We start from the raw sequence: 27,937 nt of genomic DNA, 5'->3' as shown, positions 1-27,937 counted from the left end.
TCGTGTGGTGTGGTCAGGGTGAAAGCTGGAGGCATGTAGGTAGGAATAGCGGTCAGTAGGTTTCCGGTATAGGGTGGTGTTTATGTGACCATCGTTTATTAGCACTGTAGTGTCCAGGAAGTGGATCTCTTGTGTGGACTGGACCAGGTTGAGGTTGATGGTGGGATGGAAATTGTTGAAATCATGGTGGAATTCCTCAAGGGCTTCTTTTCCATGGGTCCAGATGATGAAGATGTCATCAATATAGCGCAAGTAGAGTAGGGGCGTTAGGGGACGAGAGCTGAGGAAGCGTTGTTCTAAATCAGCCATAAAAATGTTGGCATACTGTGGGGCCATGCGGGTACCCATAGCAGTGCCGCTGATCTGAAGGTATACATTGTCCCCAAATGTAAAATAGTTGTGGGTAAGGACAAAGTCACAAAGTTCAGCCACCAGGTTAGCCGTGACATTATCGGGGATAGTGTTCTTGACGGCTTGTAGTCCATCTTTGTGTGGAATGTTGACTTGTACAGATACAGACAGACATCATCTTCCTTTCCAAATGCAAACAGATGGACATCGTACCAAAAGGACTGAAGGTAAAAAATCCATTACAATCTACATACCACACAGACTATGCTGAGAGCTTGTGCCACACGCTCTCAAAGAAACTGCGGAATCACCTGATTAACATCCTCTACAGCAAACAGGGAAAGATTATGAATGAGCTCTCAAAACTGGATACTCTCATAAAAAACCAGCCTTCCACACAAACTTCCTCGTGGCTGGATTTTACTAAAACTAGACAAGCCATTTACAACGCACACTTTGCTTCTCTACAAAAGAAAAAGGACACTAAACTTTCTAAACTACTACATGCTACAAGGGGCCACAGCAATGGTTCCCTCAACCCACCCAGCAATATTGTTAACCTATCCAACTATACTCTTAACCCAGCAGAAGAATCTGTCCTATCTCGGGGCCTCTCCTTCTGCCCCTCCACCCCCACGAACATGATACAGTTCTGTGGTGACCTAGAATCCTATTTTCGACGTCTCCGACTCAAGGAATATTTCAAAATATCTCTGAACAACATACTAATCCACAGAGGCCTCCCGACCAACATTACAAAAAGAAGGATTCTAGGTGGACTCCTCCTGAAGGTCGAAACAGCAGACTGGACTTCTACATAGAGTGCTTCCGCCGACGTGCACGGGCTGAAATTGTGGAAAAGCAGCATCACTTGCCCCATAACCTCAGCCGTGTGGAACACAATGCCATCCACAGCCTCAGAAACAACTCTGACATCATAATCAAAAAGGCTGACAAAGGAGGTGCTGTTGTCATCATGAATAGGTCGGAATATGAACAAGAGGCTGCTCGGCAGCTCTCCAACACCACTTTCTACAAGCCATTACCCTATGATCCCACTGAGAGTTACCAAAAGCAACTACAGCATTTGCTCAAGAAACTTCCTGAAAAAGCACAAGATCAAATCCGCACAGACACACCCCTGGAACCCTGACCTGGGATATTCTATCTACTACCCAAGATCCATAAACCTGGAAATCCTGGGCGCCCCATCATCTCAGGCATTGGCACCCTGACAGCAGTATTGTCTGGCTATGTAGACTCCCTCCTCAGGCCCTACGCTACCAGCACTCCCAGCTACCTTCGAGATACCACTGACTTCCTGAGGAAACTACAATCCATCGGTGATCTTCCTGATAACACCATCCTGGCCACAATGGGTGTAGAAGCCCTCTACACAAACATTCCACACAAAGATGGACTACAAGCCGTCAAGAACACTATCCCCGATAATGTCACGGCTAACCTGGTGGCTGAACTTTGTGACTTTGTCCTCACCCACAACTATTTTACATTTGGGGACAATGTATACCTTCAGATCAGCGGCACTGCTATGGGTACCCGCATGGCCCCACAGTATGCCAACATTTTTATGGCTGATTTAGAACAACGCTTCCTCAGCTCTCGTCCCCTAACGCCCCTACTCTACTTGCGCTATATTGATGACATCTTCATCATCTGGACCCATGGAAAAGAAGCCCTTGAGGAATTCCACCATGATTTCAACAATTTCCATCCCACCATCAACCTCAACCTGGTCCAGTCCACACAAGAGATCCACTTCCTGGACACTACAGTGCTAATAAACAATGGTCACATAAACACCACCCTATACCGGAAACCTACTGACCGCTATTCCTACCTACATGCCTCCAGCTTTCACCCTGACCCCAACACACGATCCATCGTCTACAGCCAAGCTCTGCGATACAACCGCATTTGCTCCAACCCCTCAGACAGAGACAAACACCTACAAGATCTCTATCAAGCATTCTTACAACTACAATACCCACCTGCGGAAGTGAAGAAACAGATTGATAGAGCCAGAAGAGTTCCCAGAAGTCACCTACTACAGGACAGGCCTAACAAAGAAAATAACAGAACGCCACTAGCCGTCACCTTCAGCCCCCAACTAAAACCCCTCCAACGCATTATTAAGGATCTACAACCTATCCTGAAGGATGACCCAAATCTCTCTCAAATCTTGGGAGACAGGCCAGTCCTTGCCTACAGACAGCCCCCCAACCTGAAGCGAATACTCACCAACAACCACATACCACACAAGAGAACCACTAACCCAGGAACCTATCCTTGCAACAAAGCCCGTTGCCAACTGTGCCCACATATCTATTCAGGGGACACCATCACAGGGCCTAATAACATCAGCCACACTATCAGAGGCTCGTTCACCTGCACATCCACCAATGTGATATATGCCATCATGTGCCAGCAATGCCCCTCTGCCATGTACATTGGTCAAACTGGACAGTCTCTACGTAAAAGAATAAATGGACACAAATCAGATGTCAAGAATTATAACATTCATAAACCAGTCGGAGAACACTTCAATCTCTCTGGTCACGCAATCAGAGACATGAAGGTCGCTATCTTCCAACAAAAAAACTTCAAATCCAGAGTCCAGCGAGAAACTGCTGAATTGGAATTCATTTGCAAATTGGATACTATTAATTTAGGCTTAAATAGAGACTGGGAGTGGCTAAGTCATTATGCAAGGTAGCCTATTTCCCCTTGTTTTTTCCTACCCCCGCCCCCAGATGTTCTGGTTAAACTTGGATTTATGCTGGAAGTGGCCCACCTTGATTGTCATGCACATTGTGGGGAGAGTGGTCAGTTTGGATGAGCTATTGCCAGCAGGAGAGTGAGTTTGTGTGTGTGGGGGGGGGTGAGAAAACCTGGATTTGTGCTGGAAATGGCCCACCTTGATTTTCATGCAGGTTGTAAGGAGAGTGGTCACTTTGGATAGGCTATTACCAGCAGGAGAGTGAGTTTGTGTGTGTGGTTTTTGGAGGGGGGTGAGGGGGTGAGAGAACCTGGATTTCAGCAGGAAATGGCCCACCTTGATTATCATACACATTGTGAAGAGAGTGGTCACTTTGGATGGGCTATTACCAGCAAGAGAGTGAGTTTGTCTGTGGGGGGGCGGAGGGTGAGAAAACCTGGATTTGTGCTGGAAATGGCCCAACTTGATGATCACTTTCGATAAGCTATTACCAACAGGAGAGTGGGGTGGGAGGAGGTATTGTTTCATGGTGTCTGTGTATATAATGTCTTCTGCAATTTCCACAGTATGCATCCGATGAAGTGAGCTGTAGCTCACGAAAGCTCATGCTCAAATAAATTGGTTAGTCTCTAAGGTGCCACAAGTACTCCTTTTCTTTTTTCTTTTTAAATTGTTCCATGTTTTTTCACAGTTTATCTTTCTTGTCTAAATGGAGTGACAAAGCCTCAAAATGAATAGCATGTATTTATGGTGGTTTTATAACATTACAGCTCCTAGTGAGGTTATAAAATAGCAGTGCAGCCACAAAACAGCATTCTTCTGCTTGCAGTTTCCTTTTGATCGTGTTTCCTTCTTGTATTTATCATTTCATTTGCATGGGCCTGATCCTGAATTACTGACATCAATAAGGACACTGCGAGGGGGGAAGGACCCAGAGCTAGGGCTCCAGCCTGGGCCCAAACATCTACATCACAGTTAAACAGCCCTGTAGCCGAAGTCCAGAAAGCCCGAGTCAGCTGGCACTGGCCAGCCACAGGTGTTTAACTGCAGTGTAGACGCATCCTTATTGTTGAGAGCTCCATTTTGCCAGAGGAGCATAATTGTCAATCATGGTGGTTGTCCCAGAGCTTTAGGTGACCTTTTAGTTATCCTTGGCCCAGGCGATAGAGTGCTTTAAAGATAAGGACCAAGACCTTGAACTTGGTTCACAGGGGAGCTGTGAAGCTAAATTTAAGTTTTGTGAAGCTCGCTGACATGAACAGCACAATAGAAGTACAAAATATTATTATTGTTCTAGTTCTTCTCCCAGGCTTTAGCATTATGAATCTGAAGATCTTTTATATGGTTTCTCATAATAGATAGGATTGTGTTCAATAACTCTGGTTTCTTACCTAAGGTTGTCTCAGGAATCTTCCTCCACCTATTACTTTTCCTAGCCGCCTTTTTCCAGAGGAAGCCAACTATTGCTGTTTTGATCAAGTGAGATCCTGTTGGCTAAGAAGCCAGTTTGTTTCTTTCTTAACTGTTTGTTGATTAGGATAATAGCGGTCTTTCGATTTCTCATCTCAAAACAGGATGTGTAAGTGGAGAGCAATACTTCCTTGTGTTACAAGTTGTTTGACAAGCCTTTATTAGTTGGATTCACATTCTTCCAGCAGAAGAGCTGGATCCGCAGTCAGTGCTTTAATAGGTATGTTGTTGGATGAGGATAGGGAGGTATGTTGAAATGCCACTCAGCGTTTTCTGCACACATTATCTAGCCATTATGGTTTGGACTTGCACCAGAATGGATGCTGCTTCCACAAGGGCAGCCCTCGAGCACTTTTTCTCCTGCCTTGATGCTCAGCTTAATTTTTCAAGGTGTTACTTCACAATTGTAACCGCCGGAGGACTCCCCAAGGCAAAAAACAAGGTTAATAACCTTGAATTCTGAGGGTGCATTAGTCCACCACAGACTCACACTCACCTTTCCCCTTGTCAGTATAAGGGATCTTATAGTAGAACCAAGGAATGCAATGCAACACAGTATTCAGGCAGAAAGCCTGATGCAGCTTCCTGGAGAGCCACGAACGCCAGTTACACAGAACACTTCATGTTTCCTAGTGCTAGCAGCAGGACTAACAAGCCTGTTCCAGGTACTATGCACTTGGACCAGTAGTTTGCCACTCTTGAAATAATGTTATGAAGGTTACGGTACTCTGTACAGTGTCTGGAATCTTGGAATGCTTCAGACATGAAAGTTCTTCTGCTTTTCTACTGTATCAGCTCGTTCTCTTGTAAAGAAGAAAACTAAGCCACAATGGGTTTGTTAGGTTGGGGGAGGAGGGTTAGTACAATCATAGGGGTGTGAAATTGAATTGAGAACTCTCCAAACTGTATTAAATCACCCCCTTGGTACTGCCACAGGAACAATTTATTTTATCTTGAAGGAGCCTTTAGTTTCCAGATGAGCGGAGCTGAGCAGCAGGAACGTGCGTCATTTTGTGAGGTAAACAGTGATGTGAGCTGGTTAAAAACAGAGAAGGCAATGCAGCAGCATTCTCTGCCCCTGACACTTGTCAGCCTCTCCTGAAACGCAAATATGAGTTTCATTACGCACTTGGGCAGATAGTATCTTGGGCCCTTTTGTTGGCCTGCTATATTGGAAGCTGAACACAAAGGCATGCTGGAGCCTAGGCAGTCTGGCGTTCTTTTCAGCAGGCTGATTTCAGAGCTATCCTGAAATCATTCCTTGGCGAGCTGCCCTGTGCAAATCGATTGGGGGTTCTGCTGCTTCACCAGGGCACTTCACCCTCACCTCACACTGGTACCTCATTCGTATGTGGCTTTGTCACAACCAAAACCATGTATGTGAGTAGCCACGGCCAGAGCCCATGGGCTGCAGAAGCTGCCAAGGAGCAGCTGCCCTGCACCCACCCCCAGGTGGGAGGGGAGAAGGATTCCATCCTATATCCTATTGCAAATTCCCTCTTACAAAGGGTCCACAGAGTCTTTACTCCAGCAAAACAGCTAGTTATGGGATTGTGACGTGACAATGTGTGCTTTCACCCTAAAGGAATAAGGAGATGGATGCCGAACACGTTATTAATTATTTATATGCATTATCGTAGTGCCTAGGAGCCCCAGTCATGGACCAGAACTGCTTTGTGATAGGTGTGGTACAAACACAAAATGCAAAGACCCCAAGGAGCTTTACAATCTAACTAAAGCAACATGAAGATACCCAGAAGCACCCAAAAAACTATTAAGTACTAGGACGTGAAATAAAATATTAAAATAAAATGAAAAAAATAAATAAAGGATTATTTTCAACTACCTGCCTTGCTCATTGCTAGTCTGAGCCCTGCTATCCCAAATCTGTTGACCTGGGCTTGGATACTCACTCCAAAATGCTGTTTAGACATGCCCACTGCCTCCCTTGATGTGACATCCAGAATTTCTCACACACAAAGGTGATTGTAGACTAAAGTGTACATGTCACTGGTGCAGGAAACATGCTGATGGACATATTTCTCGATTCCGGCAGCTCTCAACTCGGATATTGACAGATGTCTGTAATGTACTATATGAGGACTCCCCTTCTAAGTTAGTGGGAATACTGTGTGCAGAGACCCAGTCTAAGGTCCCTTGAGTTGAGTTCTAGTGACCAGTCGGCATGCTACCCTTCACTATGGATAGGGTGGGCATGGAGCAGACGTGGAGCCGCTCCACAACTGTAGCTGTTAAGCAGGAAGCCTTTGATACAGAGAAAGATCGAACATAAATTCAGAACTCTCAAAGACCCATGCGTAGACCTGATCTCTCTCTCTCTGTAGTTCATAGACTCACTATCCAGGATTCAGTGTTAGTCTGTATTCACAAAAAGAAAAGGAGTACTTGTGGCACCTTAGAGACTAACAAATTTATTTAAGCATAAGCTTTCGTGAGCTACAGCTCACTTCATTGGATGCATTCAGTGGAAAATACAGTGGGGAGTAAGTGACTGAGAGTGACTGTGTACCTCCTTTATACTTCCTTTTAACTTCACAGCCACCATCCTCCCCTCACCCCCATCTCACATCTTGAAGAATTGAGAGTAAGGTCCTGTGAATCTCTTAAGTACCATCTTAATAAGCTAGTTTAAAATACTGTTACCACACCTAGGGCTTCGTGAGAGAGTCAGTAATGGCTCTCCCTCTGTGTATTGTGAAATACGATAGGATAGAGCAGTGGTCCTCAAACGTAGGCCGCCGCTTGTTCAAGGAAAGCCCCTGGCGGGCCGGGCCAGTTTGTTTACCTGCCACATCCACAGGTTCAGTCAATTGCGGCTACCACTGGCCACAGTTCACCGCTCCAGGCCAATGGGAGCTGCGGGAAGCAGCGCAGGCCGAGGGATGTGCTGGACACCTTTCCTGCAGCCCCCATTGGCCTGGAACCAGTGAGAGCTGTGATCGGCCGAACCTGCGGATGCGGCAGGTAAACAAACTGGCCCGGCCCGCCAGGGGCTTTCCCTGCACAAGCGACGGCCCTAGTTTGAGAACCACTGGGATAGAGGACTTCCTTCTTAGAACCAGGAAGGCTAATGATAGTCAGTTAGACCTTTGTCTACCTTGGCTATTCTCAGAAGCTGCAGTCATTTAAGGCATTTCCACACTTTACTTGAATATATCCCGACTTAGTGCTCATCTCCCTGTTTGAAGCTCTTGATATATGCTTAACTTTTGAAACCAGTTATACTGATAATTAAAAATTATCTCGACTGATAATTAAAAATCCACCTTTTCTTAGGAACTGTCTTGTTGTCATGGGAAAAAAAATATACTGAAAGTAAGAGAGAATATTTCAGGGGATAACATATCATCTGACAGTAATCATAAATTTTACGTCTTGGCTCGGAACATTCCCTTATGTATGCGTTATTAAAAATCCAAATAACTAATTACATACAAAAATGAAAAATCAAAGCAGACAATAGATGCTTTGAACATTCACTTTGATCGTATTCAAAAGTCTAGGAAAAAGAATAGATTAAAGTTTTAAACGTCAGCTCTTCCATAAGTCACAACGTGAAACAAGGGTGGTAATGGGCATAAACATGCCAAATAATAAGCTCACTGAAGTCAGTGGATTGATTCCATTGATTTCAATAGGCTTTAGCTCTGCTTCTAAATGAATAAAATACCAGTAAAGCTGTCCATGAAAGAAACAGGTATACTGGGTAGAAATTAATAGTATTTTGGCATGTAGTGTGCTCTTTGGGACAGGGGCTGTTATCTTCTATATATTGTACAATGCCTAGCCATGGTGGTAACAAATGTATAATCTTTGTAAGAACTTTCTTTCTTCCTTCTCTAATATTGCTCTTATTGTCCTCCACTATCACCCTTATCTATGTGCTGGTAGCTACTTATGCATACAATTATTTGTTCACTATTGTTTGGCTCCCATTGTTAACTGTTGGTTTGGACTAATCTCAGCGTGGTAGTGCTTTACTTTGCGGATAATTTAACTGTTGTCAAATTACAATGGAACATTGATAAACCTATGAAATATGCACCCTCAATTGAAATAATTATGGGTGGCCCAAAGCCACAAATTTGCTAAAACTGTCACTCTCCCTCTGAGCAGTAGTAGTTTTCTGGGCCTCCACAGGTCAGTTTCCCACTGAAGAAGAAATTAATATGATGAAGCCAACAAACCTCACGCCGGCACGGAAAGAGTTAGTGTCTATGGGATCCACTAGCCCTGCCGATGCTAGGCCTGGAAGAGGGAGAAGAAAAGGAGAGAACCTGGCTTAGTTCAGGGCTAACTGGCAAAGAGGCAGGAACTAGCTGCCTCCCTATCGGAGTGGAGCATCACGAGGAGCCTGACAGCTGGGACAGCCACTGTGTAAGAAGCACTGTTTCTCTGACTGAGGGAGGCTGCTGAGGAGACCAAGGAGCACCCTTCATCTGAGTGAATTGCGGTACTGAACTGTAGAGATACTGTGGGTTTAGACCCTGCCAAACTTACAGCTGCCCCATCTGGAGGAACCTGAGGCTGCAGCAGGACACTGCTCCAAGTCCGCAAGGAAGCATTACTTGAGTTAAGCCACTATGAACTGTTTGGACTATAGGAGCATGCCCCAGACTTAAAGGACAACAGTAGGAAGTAGCCCAGGGCAGTGAACTTAGACTGTCTGCTGGGAGGTCCTTGTTCGGTGGTTGCTTCACACTGGGCTCTGGGTTACGACCTGATGGAGCGGGAGGGCCCGGATCCCTCTACCACGTTGCCTTAAGGGCTGAGGCACCTCGGCCAGGGAAGCAAGGGGTTGGAAGTCAGGTGTGCCAACCACTAGGCTACTCAGCCCTTCAAGCACCCTATTACAGGATATTTTCTCATAATCACTTGTTTGTTTACATTGTGTACACCAGTCCTTGAACAGAGGTGATAACAAACAGCACACAATCTCCCATTTTTAGGAATCTCAGCCCAAACACCAGTTCCCAGGAAGCAATACTGAACCAAGAATTGACTCTAGTTAAGAGAGATTGAGGCAGAGAGCAAAACTGTTGCTGTTCATCACAGATTCCTCCAAAGAAACTGCATCACAAAAAGCTAACTACCACACGGTATTTTTTCCAGTACTGTACGCAGCTTGCGTACTAAGAAAAAGAACTTGTAAGACTATGAGTTACAATGCCATCTGGGACTCCCACCATACCAATACTCTTTTCCTGCCATTTTGGGGGAGAAAGGTACAAATGTGGGAATTAGGGTATGGATCTCACAGTTGCAAGTGTTACTAATCTCATGATTTCTTTGAGCGTCCCATAATTTGGGCTAGTGTCATGATGCCACAAGAAGTTCCAGCCCTGTCTTGAATTTCAGCCCTGGCCTGGGGGAAAACTGCCTTTGACTGGCTGCCTTCTCCACCTGCCCATCTCCTGGGGAAGATCAGCCAATCAGAGCTGCTGCAGGCAGCCAGCAGAGCTCTGCCCCCCTCCGCCTCCACTAAGGAGCCAACATCATTCTCCCAGGAGGAGAGGAGGGAACAGAAAGAGCCCGGTTGCTCAAGGTTGTTCTGCTCTCTCCTCCCTTCCTTTGAACAATGAGTCAGCTCCACTCTGCTCTTACTCCCCTCCACTCCCCTCCCCTCTCCATTTCTGCAACACCAGGCCTGAGAAGGAGGACACCACAGCAGTTGTCCCCCAGGCCTGGGAGATGGGTGTGAAAAACCCCAGGAGCTGCAGGCAGGGTGGGGTTGGGGGTGGAGGCAGATCTGATGAGGGAGCTGGGGGACAGAATTAATTGCTGGGCAGGGGATGAATGGACACGTGAGGTTGAGGGGACACAGAATTAATTAAAATTTTGGGGATGGGGAGAAGCTGGAAGCTCTGTACCATCTGGCAGTCCATGACAGTTCCTGCAATAGGCGCCAAAATCACTTTACTCAACAAATCTGGGAGATTTGGCAATGCTAATTAATTTTTTCTCTTTCTTTCTCTAGGGGTGTGCGGGGGAGGAGAGGATTTCAAAAATCAAGATAGACCAAAACACACAATATAATCTTAAAAAAACAACCAACCCTCAATCTCATAATTTATTGGGGTGTGACTCATGATTCTCAACTTTTGGGATTGGCAATACTGTTAAAATAGAAAGCGTCTTCACTGTTGTTTTTGAGCATATTTTGCAATCCAAAATTTTAAAAATATTATGTACAAAAATTAAAAAGGCAACCCGAGTTGGTTAAAAATCTTGTCTTATTTACCCAAGAAACTTGAAGGGGAACTTGCATCAAAGGGAGCGAGAGAATTTATATATCTCTTCACAATGCATACAATGTACTTTTCATAGATCAGAATGGCCCTAAAGGAGTTTTAATATTCTATTAGTGAAATACATAATTTGGCATATATTAAAAGTCAGAGACAATAACGATCGAGGCATAAGGCATTTCCTGCAGATTAATGACTAGCTGGGAGGAGTTTGATGGGTCATGATGCAGCTGAGGGCTATTAACTTCCAGCTGATGACTAAAGCGCTCTGCTGAGGTCATTGTTGTTCTCAGCTGAAAATGAAGAAAACCCTAGATGTATAGATTTTTTTAATAGGTGCTGCAGTTTCAGTTGGTACAGTACATACAGGGCACTTGTGCAGAATGAATGCCCTGTATTTACTCAAATAGGGGGTCTGATTCTGCTCTGACTTACACAAGTGTAAATCAGAACTGGCTCCATAAAGCTGACAAGTGTAAAATGCTAAATATTCAGAATAAGGCCCAAAGTGTTTTCATGATCTCTCAATATTACATTCAACTTCCAGTATTAATCAATCAGCCTTTTTGTAGCCATTCCAGTCTGTGTCTTTCAATGCCTGATGAGAATGTGTACCACTAGTACACAGAAATGTGTGCAGAATATCTTTACATTTACTGTGCATGTAATCATTGTAACATTTTTATCTTCTCCATTATTTATTTATATTACAGCACCAACCAGTGGCCCTAATCAGGATCAGGATTCCATTACCGACTGTGCTGTATAAACATAAAACAAGACATTTTCTTCTCCATAGCTGAGTAATGATGATGGAGATTCTACTAGGACAATGGTTTTTAGATTTCCAAAGGGGTCCACCAGCTCCGTATGAGATTTTTTTAGTGGTCTGCAATGAAAAAAGGTTGAAATGCACTGTACTAGGAGGTTTAAATTACAGGTTTTTCTTTCTTTGTCATTGCTGGGTTATTGTTGTTACTAGGTCTATGTAAAGGACTGCACGCAAGTAGCCATTTGCAATGCTAAGGAAAAGTTTCACAGGTCCTACAAAACCCAGGAATTATGCTACATATTCTTGAGCACCATACTGTGGCAGCAGAATCTGTGTGTGGTATGACAGGGACACTGAACTGGGCTGCTGCCCATGCCATCTGTTGATGTATTGCTCAAGTCCAGTATCATTGTTCATGGGTCTTCATTATCTCAGTAAGCCTTCTTGGCAATCTTTACAGTTGCTTCTGCTTTGATGTGGAGAAGATGTGTGCTCAAATTCTGATAATGCTGCAACCTATGAAAATTCCCAACAGGCAAACTGAGGTCCAGCATCTCTGGAATTCTATGTTGGGCAAGCTGAGCTTGCAGCTTTAAATGAAAGAGGCAACTGTTGTATGTAAGGGATTGATTTCCCAATAATTCACATAGTAATAAACTATCATGAGCAAAAGTTGATTTCCACTAGACATAATTCTATGCTTAACTTGCTCCCTGGTTGATCAGTTATTTCTTGCACCATGAGTGGTTCCCGTTGTTGATTCACAAGAAATTTGTTGCAGACATTGCACTGATTTATGAGATCTTTTACATCCCTGCTCTTGTTTGTTCATTACAGAACTTCTCTCATAATGTTGTGATCCGGGTGTAGGCAAGGGAGTTTGTTTACTTAAATGTGTATTTTTAAAGCTGTTCATGCGGGAGCCTAGAGCCTGGGATGGATGCCTTTTTTGTTGTACAAGTCAATATGAAGAGCTGGACTCAGGAAGCCATTTGCAGTGCATAACAACAATCGTATTGAACCTACTAACTTGGGAGTTGTAAATAATGCTGCATATTCTTGAGCCAGTAGATTACACACTTTATATTATTCCTCTTTCTTTGTATATGTGTATGACACACACACAAACTATGTTAAGATAACACTATTAAGGTTGCAAAATCAAAATTTAGGCAATCCCAGAATTAAGGTTGCCTGTGTATCTCTTGTTATGCAGTATGATACAATCTTTAATTTTATCATCATATACTGTTTTTTCCACAGGACACCAGCTTCATTCAGTGCATATGTGCAAGAGGGTTGCACAGGCAACCTTAATTCTGGCATTTCTTAACTTTAGAGTGTTTGCTTTTGCAGCCTTTGTAATGTTTTTAGCATATTTTGTGTGGGTGCGTGTGTGTTTCCAGTTTGCTTTTTTACCAGCCCCATCATGTGGCATCGTATGACACTCCCCTGGGCCACCATAGGTTGAAACCTTCAGATCCACCACAAAGGCCTCTGTCACTTGAACTAACTCAACAGGTGATAGCAATAGTAGGTTGTGGTTATAGTTACAGGGCTAGCTGCGCCTCTGTCTGGTCTCTCTGAATGCGCCCCTGCAGCCGTCAGACCTCGTGTCTTTACCTATGTCAGGGTGGAATGTCACCATTTTCTCACTGTGAGACTGCGTATCCACTCTTTACCCTGCTGATCTGACTGAGTTCAGGTACCTGCAGTTCTTCTTTAATAAGGTCTGTGACCCGTGATATATAGAGTGATCAGACAGCCTTCTTAAACCAATACATTGTTAGTTTTAACAGTAGGCACAAAACTTTAGAGGAAAAAGGGATTTTAAAACAACAGTCTACAGGCACATCTATCTTATGATGGTAACATAGGCAGGCCTTGCTTCTTCAGATGCACCTTCAGGGTCTTATGGCTCAATCTGGTTCCCCTGAACAATTACTGTTGTCATCGTCTATGTGGACCATCTCTAGGGGGAGATGAGACACTTTGCCAGTGCATTTCACAGAGATTTGCTGACTGCAGAGGAAAGGTGAGACTCGGGAATCTTGGGTTCCGTTCCAGGTTCTGGAGGGGAGTGTGCTCTGATGGTCACAGACTTTTCTCTCTCCCCCCACTCCAACTTCCAGTCCCTGTTTCCCTCTCTGCACCTCCCCTGCCAGCCTCCAGTCCCAGTTGTCTCTACCCACTCCAGGATCCTGGTGCCAGTCTACTCCCTCCCCCAGATCCTACTCTTGTCCCCTCTTCATTCAGATCTGGCAGCTTTCTCTTCCCTGTTGCCTGCATGCCAGCAGCAGGATCAATGAGAGCACAGAAAAAAGAGGCTCCCTACTCTCAGTTCCTGTGCAGGGTCCACAGCCATTCAGAGCTGCAGTTGCAGGAAAAGTCCTGCTTGGCCCCCTGCAACCTTGGGCGATAGCATGCTCAGTGCGAACAGAATCTGTGGGGAATTTAGCTGCAAAGCTCTAGCAAGTCTGCGGAGTATATGCAAAATGAATTTTTATAGGCTTATAATGTGCACAAATCTGGCCAGATTTTCACAGGGATGGCAAAAGGCACAGCCATGACACACAGGCCACCCCCTTGCCAAATTTCAAGTCTCTGCACCAAAGCATGGGGTTTTGAGAACTTCCCAAAGAAAAGGTTTCCAGTATTTTGTTAAACAATGTGTTTTTCACTAGCTTCACTCTTGGAAATGGCTGAATTGCTAGAAGGTTTAAAAAAAAAAAAACAAAAAACAGCCTGAGGCAGACATCTGGTATTGATGATTTCAGCGCAAACAGTTTAAAGTTTTGAGATGTTTATAAGCAACTTAAAACAATTGAAAACTTAAGAGGAAGTGATGGGCAACCTTAATAATAGGTGGTGCTACCAGCTCCACGACAATACACACACAGCATCTTTATACAATATTCCCATAAGCCAGCAGGTCTTAGGTCTGTCTCAAACCACACACCCATCTCCTTCCTTTCCGCACACCCTGGAGTATCTCCTATGGGTAAAGGTAGGAACTGGCATTTAGGCAGTGAGGATGTATTAGCAGCTGAGCAGGATGGAGCAAAGAAGCCAATAGTGGAATATAAACGATGGGGAGAAGGGCCACTGAGGTGGAAATGGAGGAAGGAGGCAGGCAGGGATGCAGGTAATTCAAATGCGTGTGTGCCAGGAAGGCCTCATAACCCTCACCGGGACAGTAGTTTTGGGTTTAATAATTACCCTTTAAGAGGCATATTGTATTGACAGTGGGGACTCTAGCAATGCTAGCATCTCCTTCTGATGCTAATGTGCTATATCTGTTGTGAAAAAGGTTGTTCTGAAAAGTGCTCCACTCCCCACTCTGCCTGTATTACGAACAGATCAGGATTGGAGTATTGATTAGATTTAGATTACATCAGTTGAATTTTTCATATCTTCTTCTGCAGCCTTTCCCAGTTGTCTTCTCTAAGGGGTCAGGAATTGTTTTGCTCCTTTAGAGCTAAAGAAGATGAATCTCAGGACATGAAGTAAATTTCTAATTTAAACTGGAGATAATTCAGATGTATCAAGACCAAAATTGGACTATAGCAATAATAATACATTTTCCACCTGCAATGAGTAGCCCTGGGTTTAAATCAGATATACAGAAATAGAGTGGAAGAATCCAAATGGGCCTGTTTTCTTCTTGGCACCATGACTTTTAGGAGACACAGTAGTCTGGACAGTTACTTCAGCGACCAACCCACCAGATGCAAACGCTCCTGAACTTCAGGGACAACAGGATCCAGATGTCTTCACAGCTGGTGTCTGATATCTGAGCTAAACCAAAATCCTGATCCAAAAAACTCTCTGTCTTACTTGGGAGAACCAGATCCAAACTTTACAGCACTGGACCAGCTCTTAACAAAACTGCCTTTATGTACCATCAATGTGCTTTTCCTCTGCACAATGCAATAGAATCAATCTGCTCTTACCCCTTTTAGAAGGAGTCACCTTTTAAGTAAGCAGCACTTGGCCAAGGTACATTCTGCTTCTAAGAAAGAGTGGGAAGTTCCTTCTCTCTTCAATGCCTAATGAGAGAGGGTTTTTTGTTTTGTTTTGTTTAAATGGCATCCTAAGTGATTCACTTTGCAAACACAAACTACTTTGTGACACCATGGGTTTGCTCTTCTTGTGCAAACTAAACTTGTAGGGTCGGCTTGCCCTCTGCCTACCAAACCAGAACAGTTGTGTTTTTCACTCACTTTGGATAAGTGTAAAAGACTGTATAAGGTGCATCTTATTAGAATCTACTTCTTGTGGGGCTGAAGGATATGTGAGAAGCCTGCATTTGCAAGAGAATCCAGACAACTCTGGTGTTTAGCCGAGCCTGAGAGCTTGGCCTTGAATAGTCTTGTGATGTTGAATAATTTCTATTTAGCTCTTTGTTTTGGCAAAGACAAAGGGCATGAGGAGTGGTGGTTAGTCTCATGTTATGCCCAGTGTATTGTAAATCTACACCTGGCTACAGTTTCTCTTCACATATCTGGCCAGATCCTCAGCTGGTGTATATTGGAGCCAGTGGAGCTATGCCAGGTTACACCAATTGAAGATCTGCCCCATAGAATCTAGCTATAGAAGAAACCTGTTAGGTCACCCAGTCCAGTTCCCAACCAATACACCGCTATTCCTCATGGTACAATTTTAGTGTTTCCACTTGCATCTGGAATCCTGTAGAGACTTATTTAGGATTCCATTAAACTATAGTTTTTTGTGAATTGCACTAAATTTTGTGTCTGCAGTGTAGTTGTAGCTGTGTTGGTCCCAGGATATTAGAGAGACAAGGTGGGTGAGATACCTTTTATTGGACCAATTTCTGTTGAGAGAGACAAGCTTTCAAGCCACACAGTGCTCTTCTTCAGGTCTGAGAAAGGTACTTTGAGCCTCACCACTAAATGCAAAGTGGAAAGATCATAGAATATGAGGGTTGGAAGGGACCTCAGGAGGTCATCTAGTCCAACCCCCTGCTAAAGCAGGACCTAATCCCCAACTAAATCATCCCAGCCAGGGCTTTGTCAAACCTGACCTTAAAAACCTCTAAGGAAGGAGATTCCACCACCTCCCTAGGTAACCCATTCCAGTGCTTCACCACCCTCTTAGTGAAAAAGTTTTTCCTAATATCCAACCTAAACCTCCTCCACTGCAACTTGAGACCATTACTCCTTGTTCTGTCATCCGGTACCACTGAGAACAGTCTAGATCCATCCTCTTTGGAACCCCCTTTCAGGTAGTTGAAAGCAGCTATCAAATCCCCCCTCATTCTTCTCTTCTGCAGACTAAATAAGCCCAGTTCCCTCAGCCTCTCCTCATAAGTCATGTGCTCCAGCCCCCTAATCATTTTTGTTGCCCTCTGCTGGACTCTTTCCAATTTTTCCACGTCCTTCCTGTGGTGTGGGGCCCAAAACTGGACCCACTACTCCAGATGAGGCCTCACCAATGCCGAATACAGGGGAATGATCACGTCCCTCAATATGCTGACAATGCTCCTACTTGTACAGCCCAAAATGCCATTAGCCTTCTTGGCAACAAGGGCACACTGTTGACTCATATCCAGCTTCTCGTCCACCGTAACCCCTAGGTCCTTTTCTGCAGAACTGCTGCATAGCCACTTAGTCCCTAGTCTGTAGCAATCCATGGGATTCTTCCTTCCTAAGTGCAGGACTGTCCTTCTCCTTGTTGACAAGATGGTTTAGCATAAGTAGGTAGCACATATTCCAAGGGACCATTCAAGGAAGAGAGTGGCCTGTTAACTCTCTTCTCCCCCCACCCATTTTGTCCTATGACTGCAAAGGTGTTGAGTGGGTTACAGATTGTTGTAATAAGCCATAAATCCAGTGTCTCTGTTCAGTCCATGATTTTTAGTGTCTAGCAGTTATGAATTTAAGCTCCCAGGCTCGTCTTTTGAAAGTGTTGTGCAGGTTTCCTTTGAGAAGGAGGACTGATAGGTCAGACGTAGTGATGGCTTTGTGAAAAGTGTTCACCCACAGGTGACAGGGTGTTTTTATCTTTTATTATTTTCCTGTGTGAGTTCAATCGAGAGCGTAGTGATTGTCTGTCTGATTTCACCCACATAGTTGTTGTTGGGGCATTTAGTGCACTGGAAGAGGTACCCCCACGTGTTGTGAAGGCATATGTAGGGTCCTGAATGGAGTGTTGTGGGGGGTGGAGCATGTTCCTGCCATTGCCTCCATTAATCTCTCTCTCTGTTTCATACCAACTTGTTTTGGGCAATATGGATTGTACTAGCAATAAAATATTAGAGGTGGCAAAATTTGCTCTGACCTGGGCAAAATAAAGGCCCAGCAGAATGACAGACATGATCACAGCAATCAGTAAATTACTTCCATGTCCAAGACGCTGTAAATGCACCCAATTTTTCTAAAAGTCTACTGTGCATAGCAGGCTAACTTCACCCCTGGCATAACTCTGTTGATTTCACTTTGCTGCACATCATTTTGTGTTATGTTAAAGTGGACTATACAAAACCCCAACTTTTATATGGAGTTACAGAGAATACATTTCTTTTCTGTTAAACTGGTGATTAATTTAAAGCGTTACCATGAAATTGACGGTTACTGTTCTGATGATCAGTGTGGATGGCTCACTATCTTTTTTGTGTCTGATTTTTTAATTGATTTTATATGAAAAAGCAAGCAATAAAAAGTACAAAAAGGCAAATAACTTACAGCTTGTATGTTTCCAAATACCACATGTTTCTCGGGATCTCCAACTAAGTTAGGCAATTATGCAATTTTTACAATTCATCAAAGCTGCAAGACCAAACAGGCAATACTACATAGACATAACACATTTACAGTAGGATAGGAAGACAAGACATACATAAATAGGAAAAAAAAAAAAGGAACGAAAATCAGTGGACTCTATTAACTTTAGGATAGATCCTAAATGCCAATAATAGAGACCATGATTTGCATATATGTGGAATAGTTCTTATTTCGTAACACAATACCCATGGTTTATCATTTTGGGATTGATGCAGGTGAGTGGCTGAGTGGATATGATGGATAACAGCTGAACAAATAAAGAGAGCAAGGGGCAAAGTTATGCTTCAACACAGAGCTGGGAGGGAAACTAATAGTGGAGCTCAGTATCTGCTCTGGACAGACAAAGAACCAGACCACCGGAGTCTGGATCAGAGCTTCGTTTCCTAAGAGGTTGTGAATTTTTCCTTCCCCCCTTTTCTTCCCATGATCTGCAGTGAAAAGGACTTCAAACAAACAAACAAACAAACAAAAATCAACTAACCAACCCTGGGGAGATGTAGTCAGTTGACAAGAGGAGGCATTCTGCATGTTCCAAATTTCAAAATATCCCATTCTTGTTAATTGTACAAAAACTGGAGAAACAAAGATCATTTTGTATTCAGAATGATTCCTAGTCTTTTCAATAAAGTTACTGGGGGCCTAATTTACCTCTCGCTTATACTAGTGTGATTCCATTGGAATTACTACTGGTTTACACTCATGTAAATGAAGTCACAGTCATGTCCTATATTTGCGTGTCATTTGTTGTTTACACCCTGACTTCTAAGAACGACCGTGACTGTCACAGTGGGGCTCGGTGATCATCCATGTAAACAGTTAATCGCACCAGTCTCGGTTTTTGTCATCTGATTTCAGATTTGGCAGGACAGAATGCAAACAAAGTTACCCCTTAACATGACCAAGGTCTTTTCATTTACAGGAGAAGTTTGAGGGCTTGTTCCGTGCCTATGATGACTGTGTGACATTCCAGTTGTTTAAAAGCTTCAGACGTGTGCGGATAAATTTCAGCAGTCCTAAATCAGCTGCTCGGGCCAGGATAGAGCTGCATGAAACACAGTTCAGAGGGAAGAAATTGAAACTATACTTCGCACAGGTAAGAACCTTTTGACATGAAAGCCTTTCTTTCCTTACTTCTTAGTGGGTGACTGCTCTATGATCTTGCGTTACCAAAGAAACGCTGTTTAATAAAATCAGATGAAAATAATAGCTATGTTTGACTATTTTGAAGTGAATGGGCTAAATGTTGCTCTTAGTTACGACTATGTAAATCTGGATCAGCGCCTCTAGAGTCAGTAGGATTACTTTGGATTTACACTGGTACACATGAGAGCAGAATTTGACCCTGTGTTTTTTAGCGCTCATAAAAGGCTCTGATAACGTGTTCGAGTTTCCTCAGCTCCAGACTAAAGCTGTGCACTCTTTGTAGGGTTCAAATGTAATTCCCTGGCATTCTGATTTATTAACAAAAAGAGAGTTCCAAAGTAATACTACATGTGCCCTTCCCCCTTCTCCTCAGGACCCGCCTGTCCCAGGCCCTCACTCTCTCTTCCAGAAGGCTACCCTGACCTTCCTTGTATTAAATAGTGAGTCTAAGCCACACCTGCCCCAGTGAGTACACAGTAAACCTGAAGTTCCCTGCAGGGTTCTGAAACCTGCCAACAGGATGGGCCCAGAGGAGAACCCCTCCATTCTATTACAGTACCTCCAGGGGGAGAAGATTTCTGGTTGAACGAAGCTGTGTAATCTAGCAGACAAAGGCATAAAGAGATTTGTCTTCCACTCACTTGAACTAGATGAATTCAGACTAGAAATAAGATACAGATTTTTTTTTTACAGTGAGGATAATTAGCCATTGGAACACTTTGCCTAGGGACATAGTGGATTCTTCATCACTTGAAGCCTTTCAATCATGATTAGATGTCTTTCTAAACGATAAACTCTGGCTTAACCCAAAGTTATGGGTTTGATGCAGGAATTATTGGGTTAAATTCTATGGCCTGTGTGATGCAAAAAGTCAGACTAGATCAGAGGTGGTCAAACTACGGCCCACGGACCACATCCGGGCCGGCCCTTGAGCTCCCCACTGGGGAGGCTAGCCCCCCCGCCCCCTCCCCTGCTGCCACACCACTGCGCGGCAGTGCTCTGGGTAGCGGGGCTGCGCGCTCCTGCAGGGCAGCGCAGCAGCGTGTTTGGCACCAGCCGGGTGGCACGGCTGCCAGACATGCTGCTTTGAGCGGCATGGTAAGGGAGCAGGGAGGCGGGGGTTGGATAAGGGTCAGGGAGTTCTGGGGGGCAGTCAGGGGACAGGGAGCAGGGTGGGGTTGGATAGGCGTGGGAGTCCCTGGGGGCCGGTTAGGGGCAGGAGTGTGGATAGGGGTTGGGGCAGTCAGGGAGTGGGGGGGTTGGATGGGGGTGGGGTCCTGGAGGTCAGTTGGGGCGGGGGGCCCGGAAGGGGACAGTCAGGGGACAAGGAGCAGGGTGAGGTTGGATGGGTTGGGGAGTTCTGAGGGGGGCAGTCAGGGGGCGGGAAGTGGGTGGGGATGGATAGGGGGCGGGCGCCAGGCTGTTTGGGGAAGCACAGCCTTCCCTACCCGGCCCTCAATACAGTTTTGCAACCCCAATGTGGCCCTTGGGCCAAAAAATTTGCCACCCCTGAACTGGATGGTCACAGTAGTTCTTTCCTGGGCTTAAAATCTATTCAGGAACAGCTCTGCGGGTTGAAGCCCTGCATTTATCTGCAGAGTAGGAACGTTATGGACAGAGGCACTCCAGACTTGCTCATGCAGCCACACCCAATGTACCTGCCTTGGAGGAACCATCTCTAGCAGGGATGAGATGATGGTTCTGTTTCCAGGCCCATGCAGTCCTTGGCCTCTCTGCCAAGACTGCCAACAAGAGTGCTGGTTGTGGCAGTGGCCTTTGTGATTTGACAACTGTGCACAGGAAAGTTGACTGAGACTCACCAACTCATTTCACAGATGCTACCGAACAGCAGTATCTGCTCTTTGAAGTTTGTGACTGTCTAATCTTTGTTCCATTTGCCTGCCCTACACTAAAATAATCTGTGTTTCTAATGCATTTGAAAGGTTCAGACCTCCGAGACAGACGGGGACAAGCTTCATTTGGCTCCACCACAGCCTGCAAAACAGTTTCTCATCTCGCCTCCAGCCTCCCCTCCTGTAGGGTGGCAGCCAATAGATGATGCAACACCCGTCATCAACTACGACCTCCTTTATGCAGTTTCTAAACTAGGACCAGGTAAGCTTTGCGGCCCTCCTGTATGGGAATGTGTCAGCTTAAGCAGATTGGAAACAGAGTGAAGATAAAAAACTAAGAATGCAATTCACCTCTGTGCAGAGAGCACCGCAAGGCTTATATACTGCTTAAATTCAAGGGTCCACGTAGGGTTCAAGTAATGCGTAGGCCTGGCACCAGCTTTCTGCTTGGGATGGATTTTACCTATGTGCATAATTATTTCTTAACTTGAGTTAGTGTCCTTGGTGCTGTACAAGACACAGAGATATGGGTCCTGCTCCTAGGAGTTTACTCTAAAATTCAGACTGGCATCAGAGGAGAATGCACTGACAGACCCAGAGGATGATCACACAGAATGTTTCCATTGCACTGGTTTACTTTTAATCTAGGTAGGAGAGTTGGGGTTGTAGAAGGGCAGGAATAAATGCTGTTGAGCGAGTTCTAAGAGTTCCTCACAACAAATACAATCGGGCCCAGTCCTGCAAGATGATGTATGCCTTCTGGGAGGTCCGAGCTCAGTGAGGACCCCAGGGACCTAGCCCCAACCAGGATCAGGTCCATTTTGAGATAGCAAAAACACATCAGAATTCTGAGTGTGACTCTGTGTGGATTGTTCGTTAATAGAATTAACCAATGGACAGCCCCTTTCGGTTACAGTGGGGAGACTAGCTTCTTCACACTTCTTTCTATTAGGTAAGTGGAGTCAGTTGTGGCCCCCAGGGAAGTGGAAGGGCAGATTGACAATGTATAACCTGGTATAATGCAGGCAGGTCACCCCACTTCATGGGTAGGTTTAGAGCTGGTTGGGAATTTTTTCACACATTTTTCATTGGAAAATATCTGGTTTTCTATAAGCTGTTCATGGAGAGAGTCAGTTCAGACTAATTTCTCATTTTGGGGCGGGAATCAAAATTGTCAAAACGGCCCATTTCCACATTGTAGAAATGAAATGAAAGTTCTGTTTTTTCGGGTCCAAATGACTTTTCGTTTAGAAATACAAGTTAATTGATAGTAAAACAATATATGAGAAAATATAAAAAAGTCTACATCAAAACCAAACATTTAAATCAAACCAATTGTACATTTTTCTTTCCAGATTTTTGGTTCAGGAAAATTTTCAAGATTTAGATTTTTCATCCTCTTTGGGATGGGAAATTTTTTAAAAATCAGCACAGGACAGGAAAACCATTTCCTGCGCAGCTCTAATGTGGATGCCCCTTTACTGTTCTGGGAACAGCTACCACTTACAGAAGCCCTGCCAGTGGGACTCCATTGGATCTGCCCTGCCAAACAGGAGTCCATGGGGGTACGGGGCTGTCTCCACCTTTCCCATCTCCCCCAAGGACCATGAGGATTGTGGGACTACCCCACATCTTTTACCAGTGGGGACCCATACACCTAGCCTCCCTTGATGGAACAGAGGAAAGAAATCTGCAGGAGGGGAATCTCCAAGACATTTCCTCCCTCTTAGTCCTCTCATATGGGTTTTTCCTGCAGATGGGGATTATCAATCCATATATTACAGTCCATTATTCCCGGCATCAATGCTTTATGCTTCTAAACTGCTGAATAAAAGGAAAACAAAGAATCCTCCTTTCCCCTTGCTGCAGCGACATTATAAATGGAAACATGTAAATGAATCCTCTAGCTAGCTGGGTAATAAATCAATTCCTGTTCTGGAGCAGTGAAATGTGAAATATCGCTCATTATTCTGCACTCTGGGACAGTGCTCCACGAAGGTCATATTCACTCTCATTTAAGGAGCCTGCAGGGAGCAATATGAAAAGTCATTGTCTGCTCTTCCCCCTCCCTGCCTGCTTTTCTATTTTTAGCACTCGTTAGGGAGATCAATTTTAGTTAACTGCAGAGGAGATCTTAAAACAGTACTGCAGTCCTCAGTTGTGCTCTTGCTATATTTAGTATTTCATTTAAAAAAAACCCCACAATCCTCTGCAGCCCATCTCCTTTGAAACATGCTGTGTTGCCATTGCTAGCATCTTATGCTCATTGTATCCAACAGGTCTCAACCCTTTTTAAAAATCTTAATCGTGGTTTATTTATTCCCCAAAGGAAGGAGCATTTAACAGTGTGGTTTTAAATAGCTAACAACGTAAGGGCATGGATCCCACAACCCTTCCTCACCTGAGTATTCTGATTGGGCGCCATTCACACCTGTGCAGAAATTCAGGACAAAGCCCACGCTCCACTTAAGTTGCCCTTACAGTTTCATGCTAAGTGTGGAAGTACGAAAGCTTACATGGGAGCTTGGTAGAATTTGATTTTTATTTTTATATTTTTGTAGTATAATGTTGACTGATAACAGCCATGTTTCTTTTAAAGCATTTTTTAGATTTTTCTCTATTTAAATTTTCACAGTTTACAAGAAATTACGGAGAGTTCGGACAATTATTTAATGACATATGCTGAGATTCAAAAAGTTAAAGCTTTACAAACTATTAAAACACAAATTGTCGACATCGCAGGTCAAAATATACCAAGTAAATGTCCTTAAACCAACAAATCAGACCTATTTTTACTTTCATTCACTAATCATTTGTAACCAGCCGAATTCAAAAGTCTACATCACGGATTTTGACTCCTAAGTTCTCAAGCAGCATTTTGCTTGCTTTGCCAATTGTAAATTTTGATTATCGCTGGAAATATTTGCCATCAGTTTGTGTGTGCCTGGTGAAATCAATGTTTACGGACATTTACAGATAAAAATCTAATCCTTCCAAGCCTAGATTTCAATGGTGCATAGCGCTTGTGCTGGCCCTCTGCACAGGGGGGGAGTTTCACCCACTGATTTCACTGTTAGTCAAGTCCCAACACTGGACCTAGACAATTTTTAATCCAAATAAAGTGAATAAGCTGCAGAATATTAGTAGTAATTGTAGGTATTTAAGGGCAAATTCAGCCCCTGCCTTCACAGAAGCTCCCTTGCAGCAGAACCAGTGAAGTTCCTCTGTGCAATGGGAGGGGCTGGATTCAAGGGGCCACATATGGGATGTTCCCCAACTTTGTGGAAGCTCCACAACTTCGTGGAAGGGGGTAGAGGTGAATCCAAGGATCTGCTACTGTGTGGATCCTCCTATCTTCTTTCCCCTGCCCAGGGATGGAGACAGCTAGGATTGCAGATGAACTGGATTTAGGCCTTAAAACATAAAGGGTTTAAGCAAGGCCCCCTGCAGTGGGGTGAATTTCATCCTTATCTAGTACCTTCCAACTGGAGATCTCTGAGCGCTTTACAACCTTTAATTAGTTCACCCTCACACACCCTGGAATGATAGGTGAGCAGTATCCCTGTATTACAAATGTCAAGACTGAGCTGCAGTCACTTGAGTAAAGCCATGGGGTAAACCAGTGACAGAGCCAGGAACAGAACCCAGGAATCCTGATTCCCTGTCCCCTCTAACCACTAGACCACAATCCCTCCTATCTGAATGACACTCCCATGTCTGTAACATGTATCTGTATACCAACACCAGTGAAAAACAGACTTTGCTGTACTTAAAAGTGCCAGAGAAAATATGAAATCCCTGCCCTGAAGTATTATAAAAGGAATGCATTATAACTTGAACACAGTCATTAACATGGGGGTCTGTTTCCTCCATTGGATGCACATGCATATTCCCCACTAATGCCACATTCACTTGGGGTGAAAGTTATCCCTGTGCAAAAGGTCAGCATAAAGGCCTATGTGCTTATTTAAGTCCTACTTCACCCCTGTTTTGAGGATGTGAGTGGGGCCCATAAGGAGTCACCTTAGGAGTAAAAGCTGCTGGCATTAAAAACTATGTCAAAACCCCTATTGCCATCAGTGGTATACCATCAGCACGTCAGATTAGAAGGCTATTGTTTGCGTGGGTTTTTGTGGGTTTTTTAAAATGCTGACACTGTTAGAAGGAAAAAAAATTCCTGTGTGTAACGTGGCTGTCCGTGAAAATCTCTACATTTGGTCTGACCCTCTTTGAGCTGTCTATATTTGGGGCTTCCCTACTCCTGTTTAAACACTGTATCACAAAGGGGAAAGCATCACATTTCTGTGGAGTATTGCTGTTGCCCGGCATGTTTATTGATTTAGTCTTCGTTTAGTCCAGTCTTACGAGATTGTCAATGCATGAACCCAGGTACAAACACTATATAGCCACCCCAGCAATGATCATAACAAAGGGAAGATTCACCCACCAAAAAGAAGTGATGATTCGAAAAAATAAGTTGACTTTTGCTAGGCTGATGTAATCCCAGTGACCTGCCACGTGTAACTGGGGTGCACCAGGATATATTGTGCCACTGAGTCACAATTTCTTCCATGGTTCCTCCAAGCACTATTCAGCTACGGTTGAAAATACATAATCTAGCCCTGAGTAAGGGCTGCAGGATCGGGCCCTAAAACCGATGCATGTTTAATATCATTCACATTATAGATAAACAAACCTATTTTTAACTCTTTAATGAAACTGCAGTTATGATTTTTAAGAAAGTAAAAAATGACTGATTTAATAAACATGAAAAGAACTAGAAATGCCAGTGCCTTTCAAACCACAAAACAGTGCAGGAAACTCAGGAGGCATCAGTGGAAAAATTCTGAGCAAGGGGCAATTGTGAGCAGAATTCTGCAAGAGTAAATGTTAGCAGGATTTAGTCTCTCAGCCCCTATGCTTCCCGCTAACTGGACAACTTTAGCCCACAGTTTCCAACCTTCTGGGCTGGTCTTCAAGTCCTCCTCTAGTCTCCACATCATTTAAACTATCTGATGGCAAGTTTAATACCTCTCCCTTGTGCACCTTCAAAGCTCTTATTAGAACAATTTCCCCTCTCCTAAACCCTAAAACAAAAATCTTTCCTGATAAGTCAGAAGAAGGCTTTGTAGGAAATCCCTGGAAATAGGAGATTGAGGGTCATGCTATGGCACTGGAAGACAAGATCAGTCTGCACCGCTCAATGCAACATGGCATGGCATTGTTCTAGTGCACACTCCAGCCTTGTGATTATGAGGACCAGATTCACCGTCAATTTAAATACTGCGAGAAGATCCTGAATAATCAGCTGATTATATCCATATTACCCTGGATTATGTAGGCCATGATTACCTACAAAAATAAAGATCTCAGCTCTTCAGCTGAGGTAAATCTGCACGGCTACACTGACTTCGGTAGTGCTATGCTGGTTTACTGTGACTGAGGATCCAGCTCGTTGCCTTTGAAAGGGAATGCCTTTTGATGCACCTTGAGAAAGGAAGTTGTGGTTTATGTTGGATTCTTATGTATGTTTCAAACGACTATGACTTCACAATAGGCCCCAGTGGTGGTGACTAATTTCAGGACAAATCAATAGCCCTGTGGCTAAAATATGTTTTTGGTCATCTACCACCTTCACTTGAGGATAATGGATACACTGATTCCTGCCACACCTAAACCATCTGCTGAGGCGGGAATCTGACAGCAGAAACAACATTTTTGTACATCTAAATATATCCACAGATCTTTTTTTTAAAAGGCAAATGGTAATTCTAGTTGGTCAACTGATATCACCGGCATGTTTCAGAAATGGTATCTTACATGGAGAAAGAGACGTGGTATCTATAACAACAACAACAAGAGCTACTGGGGCAGGAAGTGAAACCAGCTATTCTAGGGATAACAGAAACAGGGTGGAACAGTCGTCATGACTGGACTACAGGTATTGAGGGGTATGTGCTGTTTAGGAAAGACAGAAATAAAGGTAAAGGTGGTGGAGTAGCATTGTATATCAAGGATGAGGTAGAATGTAAAGAAATAAGAAGCGATGGAATGGATAAGACAGAGTCCATCTGGGCAAAAATCACATTTGGGAAGAAAACTACTAGACCGCCCCCGTGATAGTGCTTGGGGTGTGCTATAGACCGCCGGGATCTAATTTGGATATGGATAGAGCCCTCTTTAATGTTTTTAATGAAGTAAATACTAATGGAAACTGTGTGATCATGGGAGACTTTAACTTCCCAGATATAGACTGGAGGACAAGTGCTAGTAATAATAATAGGGCTCAGATTTTCCTAGATGCGATAGCGGATGGATTCCTTCATCAAGTAGTTGCTGAACCGACTAGAGAGGATGCCATTTTAGATTTGGTTTTGGTGAGTAGTGAGGACCTCGTAGAAGAAATGGTTATAGGGGACAATCTTGGTTCAAGTGATCATGAGCTAATTCAGGTCAAACTGACCGGAAGGACAAACAAAAATAAATCTGCAACTAGGGTTTTTGATTTCAAAAGGGCTGACTTTCAAAAATTAAGG

At 44.0% G+C, this 27,937-nt stretch overlaps 1 protein-coding gene across 2 annotated transcripts in view; it reads left to right on the top strand.

Moving 5' to 3' along the window:
* RCAN2 (regulator of calcineurin 2) overlaps window positions 1-27,937 on the top strand; it is a 171,510-nt gene that overhangs the window by 108,208 nt on the left and 35,365 nt on the right. For both annotated transcript variants that reach the window (XM_074947477.1, XM_074947478.1), the window contains 2 exons: window positions 19,325-19,498; window positions 21,492-21,663. In XM_074947477.1, coding sequence (XP_074803578.1) covers window positions 19,325-19,498; window positions 21,492-21,663 — 346 coding nt within the window. The remainder of the gene's footprint in view (window positions 1-19,324; window positions 19,499-21,491; window positions 21,664-27,937) is intronic.

Source organism: Natator depressus, chromosome 3 (assembly GCF_965152275.1).
Source record: "Natator depressus isolate rNatDep1 chromosome 3, rNatDep2.hap1, whole genome shotgun sequence".
In the NCBI taxonomy this organism is placed as follows: domain Eukaryota; kingdom Metazoa; phylum Chordata; order Testudines; family Cheloniidae; genus Natator; species Natator depressus.
Note: the sequence above shows the minus strand (reverse complement) of the source record. Positions and strands in the feature narration are given on the sequence as shown.